Raw genomic sequence first — 7,275 nt, 5'->3', positions numbered from 1 at the left:
CCACTACTCACAAGCTCCCTCAACCTCTAGCACCGCGCCTCCACTGCCCAGTCACCACCACCGCGCCTCTACCATGCCCACCACGCCACCACTGCCCACCAAAATCCCACTGGAACAAAAACCCAGACATCGCCGATCAACCCCAATCACAACACGGAAAAAAAAAAAAAAAAAAAAAAAAAAAAAAAAAAAAAAAAAAAAAAAAAACCAGATCAACCCTGATCAAAACCTAGACACCGCTGCCACTACCGCCGCTAGATCAACGTTTCCTCCAACGTTGATCAATCCTGATCAGCGAGAATCACAGCATCACAACAAGAAATATATATATATATATATATATATTTATTTATTTATTTATTTAGTGGAACCCAGATGTGTTAATCACTGCATCAACGTTTCCTCCACAGTGATGTGTGATGTTGATGTTGGGAGGAGGATGGTGTTTGGGTTTAAAGAGAGGAGAGAGCAAATGAGAAAGAGAGAAGGAAGAGAGAGAAGAGAACAGAAATAATGAGAGAGAGGAGAGAGAAATTTCGAGGAAAAATAGCTTAAAATATATATATATATATATATATTTTTTTTTTTTTTTTACAATAATGCTACAGTGCAATTCTATCTTTAGAATTGCACTGTAGCAGTATTGTAAAAAAAGTTGCAATACTTGAGTTTTGCAATCCCAAATACTGAGCACTTTGGAGCTTGAAATGCCAAATTCTCCTTACTATTCAAACTCGTTTTCTCATAAGTTGGGTGACACCAGGACAAAAGCTGCTTAGCCCAAACCATACTATAATAATAAATAATAATAATAAAAGTTGGTTAACTATGAAAACAATTGTAATGGAATGTTTGAGTACGTAGTCATGCCGTGCAATAAAAACCTGAAAAGAATAATTTAATAAAAAATTTTGGAAAAAGTTAACTGCTTACGCGGTATTGGTTTAGAAAATATTATTAAAAATTTAATGGAAAAGAAAAAAATAATTAATTTTTAAAAAAGTTTTATATATATATATATATATATATTTTTTTTTTTTTCTATGAAGGTAGTATTAAAATCTTATTAAAATATTCATGAATAAATGTCCCAAGAGTGCTCATTAATCAGATCCTAATAAAATTGATCAAGTGTTAAAAAAATTGTTAGTATAAAGTTTTAATAAATATGGCAATTAGGTAAGATATAACTTAACAATTAAGTTTTCGTATGATCGTATCTATTTACAAAATTAATGCAATTTGGTGCAACTACTTAGCAATTAAACAAGATATCCACTTGGCAAATGACTTCTAAATGCAACTTTATGATATGTATTTTAATTTTTAATACTAATAAATATGCATGTGTGTTTCCATTATTATTTTTAAATCAAAATACTTCATATTAGTTTGACGATGGTAGTAGATCCAAAGTACATGTACATTTTAATTAATCTTTTTTTTTTTTTTTAATTGTGCCAAATGATTCATAATGATTTTAATGGGTCATCCTAGAGTCGTGAAGATACAACGTAGGCATTTCAGGGTAATTAACCCTGATTTTCAAACATTATAATTAGTAGGCCACATTTTTAAACTATATTTTTTACTAGCATCTTGAGTCTAAGAGGCTCGATTTAGGGCCTATAAATCGAGTCTCAAAGACTCGATTTTCTTGGGTTGATCATGTCTGATGTGACATTTTTTCCATGCGGCGATCACCTGGAAATTGAGTTTCTAAGACTCAATTTATATAATGTTTTCTTTTTTCCAATTCCCAACACGTGTCTAATGGGTTCCGTTCCTTATTATTATCTTCATCATCTCACATTTTCTTACCCAGCAAAACATTTCTTGGTGCTACTATTAGAGCAAGAGCTGCCTTCCAAGAACATCAAGCCTTCCAAGAGCAGGGCTGGCCTAGGTTGCGCAGGTCGCAGCACACGACCCAGGTCTTTCTCTCTTTGATCTGATGGTTCTTTCTCTCTCTGATCTGATGGGTTTTTTTTTTTTAATTAATTTGGATTTTAGGTGGTTGTTGGGGGTAGATTTGGTTGGATGTTTTGTACTGGCTGATCTCTGATCTGTGTTTGTGTTTTGTACTTGCTGAAATTTCATCTTTTTAGTTTGAATGATTTAGAGAGCGTTGATATATAAATCAAGTTTCCAAGGCTCGATTTCCAGGTGGACAAACTGCCACATCAGACTCGATCAGAACATAAAAGCCGACCCTCAAAGACTCGATTTATAGTCCAAAATCGAGCCTCTTAGCCTCGAAATGCTAGTAAAAAATATAGTTTGAAAACATGACCTACTAATTATAATGTTTGAAAATCAGGGATAATTACCCTGAACATCAGACTCGATCAGAACATAAAAGCCGACCCTCAAAGACTCGATTTATAGTCCAAAATCGAGCCTCTTAGCCTCGAAATGCTAGTAAAAAATATAGTTTGAAAACATGACCTACTAATTATAATGTTTGAAAATCAGGGATAATTACCCTGAAATGCCTACAACCTAACATTTTCCAATTCCTAGAGCTTTGGTGGGAGGAGATGACTACTTTTTTTTTTTAATTTTTTTTATTTTGGAGACAGAGGAGCTGACTAATTGATGACATGTAGTGAAGGGTTTTATTTTTGTGTGGTTGGAGGAGATGACTAACTGATGACATGTAGTGAAGGGTTTTATTTTTGTGTGGATAATTCGATATTTATAATAAGGGAAGGGGGATTTGAACCTTAAATTATGTTATAAATACACCAAAAGGTAATAACAAGTTTAACCACAAGACTCTTGGTTAAATGATTATATTTTGGATTGCAATAAGATACTTAGTTAATTTGAATATATGACAATATACCATTGAGTTGGAGGACTACTAGACAATATTGTTGACGTAGTCCTCTTGGTACACTGAATAGTTACTCGCAATGGAGTGATGGACAACTCCTTGATTGATTAATCAAGACAAAACATGATGTTATGATATACAATAAAGAATAAGAATGTTTAACTAATTATGTTTGCATCATACATGTCATTTGAAAATGTTAGATTCTTGTGAATTCCCTAAACCAAATGCTATCTAAACTTGTATACAAATAAATGAACCTAAAATCATAATTCCACATTCCAGTAATGTCATTAATTGTAATGTTTACTATATTACGGTAAACCAAACACCCTCTATAGTACCACCAACTCCACCCCTGGAGCTAATCTTGATTCTAGTTGCTTCACATAATGTATAGCTCCTAATTTCTTAGGATTGCTAGAATCATGTAATACTTCTTCCACACTAGGACTTTGCGCATCAATAATTATCTTCTCTAATGACGGAGCATTATCGATTACATACAAGGCAAGCTTCATGTCAACAGAACAACCAACAAAACCAATCAATTCAACAACCTTAAGGCATTGGTGTGGATATTTAGCCCTCGGCACTTTTATTTCTCCATTCCATGGACCATCTAGCCCAATAAACTGCCACAAGAAAGAAGAAACAGTGTTAAGCTAGTTAAAAGATAGGGACACCGTTCACAATGTCATCAACAAAATAGTGACTGGAAGCTGGGAATTATTGTGTTGCCACAGGCAATAGGTTGTCTAATTTATTATTGTTGAATAGAAGTAGGTTATCACCTATGCTTATGCCAACTGAGGCCAATGTTGGTTCCATAAGGCTTGTAATCGGGCTTATTATATGCAAATGTTCTTTTAAACATCATTACAATAGAAGGAAAACCGAAAACATAAGCAAGTTACAAGAAACAATTAAGCCCATTATGCCATGGTGTCAACCAATTGCAGCTTCTATTCGTAAAGCCAAGTGAACAAGAGTAGTTTTCCTAATCTATGGGCATGTAAAACTATCCTACACTCAACCAAACTAAAGTTACAAAAAACTAAAAACAAAACAGCATTCAAAATAGGTGTATCATGTTTATCATTTACAGTGAATGCCATCCAATAAAGAATGGAATGATTTATTTGCATCAGACTCACAAAAATATATAATTCTTGAGTGAGAACGATTTACAACTAGTAAGTTCATTGTGATTCAATATAAATAGATAATAAATCTAACGATGAATTTGTCAACAAACACATTCATTAAGAAGTTAGTGATATAACATTGATAAAAGTTCCATCAAGTGCAACTTAAACCAAACCAATAACCTCTGTAGATAGCAAAAAATGCATGATAAAAATGGCATGGTAAGAGCTGTACAAGAGAACTACACACACGAGTTAAATAAAAATAATTTTATAATAACTTATGTTGTACATTTTTCATAATATTTGACACAACAATAAACCATTATGTGGGAATTATCTACAGCCGATAACAGAGCAGATTTGTGGTTACATAATACATATGCATACTAAGAACTGTAATTGATGTATTGGAAAACACACCTTAAGTGAAAATATTGATAATAAATGTCTGCACAATAAATCCCACAACTCTCAAATTTTAAGCATTACCTTGAGCACAAATCTATGCAAAACGGGGAATGCCTTTAGCAAGGAAGTGCAGCAACGGAAGCTATCCATGAAAGGTGGACATAAATCCAATTTCAATTGCCTGAGATTTCTTAACTCTGGAAATTTGGGAAATTGAATAAATTCCTGAACAATTGAACCAAGAAAAAGGAGCACATTCATAAACAAACGTTGATATATGAAAAAAGAAAAGGCACATTGGAGTTGACAAAGAAATTTATGACTAACCTTAGTAAACAAGCCTAGCTCAAGTGTCTCCAGCTGAGAGAGATAGCGTGAAATTGGGCAATCATCTTCTAATAAATAGCGAACACAGTCACCTGTCACAGACAGATCAACAAAATAGGGAACATCCCCTAGAATGATCCTTATCATCTTAACCCCACAATATTTGAAAGAAACGAGATTTATAGCAGGAATCTGAATCTGTTTGAGAGAGCAGCAGTTTAATATCTCTAAGTACTTTAGCTTAGGCAAAGGGCTAGAAGTCTTTAAATTCACTAGAGACTCTGAATTTTCCACATGTAATATTTCAATGAATGGACAATTCGATAAAACATACTCAAGAACTTCCCCAGTCACTTTCACACAAGTCAAAGAGAGGGCTGTTAAGGAATCAAGACTGTAACTATGAAAAATCTGACTAGTAAGAGTATAAGCATTGACCCCATCTATCATGAAATCCAATGAAAGCTTTTTAACCTTTTTTCTCAGTGAAAAGCAAATCCAATTGTCGATTTCCGACTTGAATTTCCTCCCATCCATGTCAAAAACAACTCTAAACTCATCTATAGTATTACCTTGATGCAATTCCAACACCCTATTCACCCAACTAACAAACCTAGTCCTTAAGCTATTTTCTTCAAACTCCATAGTCTCCAAATTCACCAACATCATAACGTATTGATCAAGATCACTACCACTAAACTTCTGTTGATAGAATGTCTTCCAAACAAGAGTTAGTAACCTTGAATCGTCGAAGTCCAAGTGACAAGTCGTAAATGTCCACAGATATCTCCACCTCTTAGAAAGGACACTTGTCCTCTGCATTTCCATGAACGGCAATGTTGACAGAATGGAGACAAGAATTTCATCTGACAATTCACTTAACCGATCCTGCGGAATTAGTTTCAAAGATTATAGATAACTGTACATTAGCAAAGACTATAACAACTATCCAAAAACTAAAAAAAAAAATTCAAAAAAGATACACAATAAAAATAAAAATAAAATATTATTTTGGGTAGCTTTTGAGAATGAAAATTGTAACCTTTTGGTGTGTAATTGTAAAGTTAGTATGAACTATATTTGCCAGCTTAGTCTGTCTCTTCCTCATCTAGTATGACTTAATTTAAATATAACGAAAACTGCAACAACACAAAGAAAAGATCAAAACTTTAGTTGATATTGGCTGGAGAATAGAGTCTGTTGGCACATCCAATGTGTAAAAAAAAACAATTATCAGTGTATTATAGAGAAAATAAAAGGGCAGGTTTATAAGAATTGTGCGGGATTTATGAGAAGAACAAATTAGCTACCTTCAGTTGTCTAATTTCAGAAGAACAAAGGCATGCTATTTTTTCTCAAGAATAAAAGTATTAAAAAAAAAAAAGTTAAAACTCTAAATTTTAAAACCCAGAAATTAAAAGGAAAAATAAAGGGACTCACCGGATGTGAAGGAGTGCGAGAGAGAGAGAGAGAGAGAAAGAAAGAGAGTGACGACTTACGAGTGAGAGATAGCGATGTGGTGTTTGTTTGTATTTATTCCTGAATATTTGCGTTTATTCCTGAACTTGCAAATTCGGTTGCAGGTGTACATCCGTATATCCCGGCACGCTTTTATTTAATTCAAGTCTTTTTTTTTTTTTTTTTTTTTAGAAATAATTATAACATGCCGCTAATAAGATAGTTCAAGAACTTTGTGCATAGAAAAGTGTCAATTCAGTTACAAGACATTTGGTTATTTAATTCAAGTCTGTAAAAGGAAGTTTCACATAAATATATACTTAAATTAAACTAGAGTAGAATTTATATCTTGTAAAAAAAATAAAAATAAAAATAAAATCTATTTTAGGGCTTGCTTGATAAGAGTTTTAAATATAATTTTTTGTTTTGCAATCCATAAAATGGTGCGTCCCACATATTTTTAATGACATAGTTGTAAATATATATATATATATATATATTTTTTTTTTTTAGAAATATAGTTGTAAATAAATTGAAAACAATAGATTCTACATATTTGTCCAAACTCTTTTATATCTTAAATTAAGGAGATTATCTTTAGCACAAAAAGAATTCTCACACTTCAAAGTTGAAACTTATCATTAAAAAATTACTTTTTGTGAATATATTTTTTTTTTAAATCTCAAAAATAGAAATGGTTTCCCAAACAATTTTTTTTATAGTATTTTGATTTTTTTTTTTTTTTTAAGTGAGAGCCATACACATATAATATAAAAATTATTATCTGAGAACTAATTTTAAGTTCAATATTTTGAAAATTGTTTTTATACAGTTTTGAAAACAAAAACAAAAATCCTTCTACCAATCAAGCTCTTATACTCTCAAAATTTATTTTATCTATTTTACCATTGTAAAGACACATTTTGATCTGCAACCCAAGAGATTTTGTTAGTGGCCCAATAAGCCCAAAAGAATGAATTTGTTAGAGAGTGGACTTGTTAATGAACGTTCAATGAGTTAAAATATAGATCACGATAGACTAGTTGGTGTTAGAATGAATAAGACAAACAATTTGAAAAGAAGAATACTCCT

The 7,275-nt window shown here is 32.3% G+C and overlaps 1 protein-coding gene across 3 annotated transcripts; it reads right to left on the bottom strand.

Moving 5' to 3' along the window:
- Positions 1-2,968: 2,968 nt before the first annotated feature.
- Positions 2,969-6,337, bottom strand: LOC126718476 (F-box/FBD/LRR-repeat protein At4g26340-like). 3 transcript variants are annotated; one of them, XM_050420694.1, is made up of 5 exons: positions 6,225-6,337; positions 5,768-5,864; positions 4,726-5,613; positions 4,480-4,623; positions 2,969-3,474 (listed from the first exon to the last, which is right to left on the bottom strand). In XM_050420694.1, exons 2-5 carry the CDS (start codon positions 5,831-5,833, stop codon positions 3,175-3,177), a joined length of 1,398 nt encoding a protein of 465 aa, XP_050276651.1. In that variant the 5' UTR covers positions 5,834-5,864; positions 6,225-6,337; the 3' UTR covers positions 2,969-3,174. The 3 variants fall into 3 exon arrangements, with proteins under 3 accessions (XP_050276651.1, XP_050276649.1, XP_050276650.1); XM_050420692.1 differs by having other exon boundaries at positions 6,166-6,288; XM_050420693.1 differs by lacking the exon at positions 6,225-6,337 and adding an exon at positions 6,036-6,137.
- Between the last annotated feature and the right edge of the window lie 938 nt (positions 6,338-7,275).

The sequence above is a fragment of the Quercus robur genome, chromosome 3 (assembly GCF_932294415.1).
Source record: "Quercus robur chromosome 3, dhQueRobu3.1, whole genome shotgun sequence".
Lineage (NCBI taxonomy): Eukaryota > Viridiplantae > Streptophyta > Magnoliopsida > Fagales > Fagaceae > Quercus > Quercus robur.
This window is presented reverse-complemented; position numbering and strand designations above follow the sequence as displayed.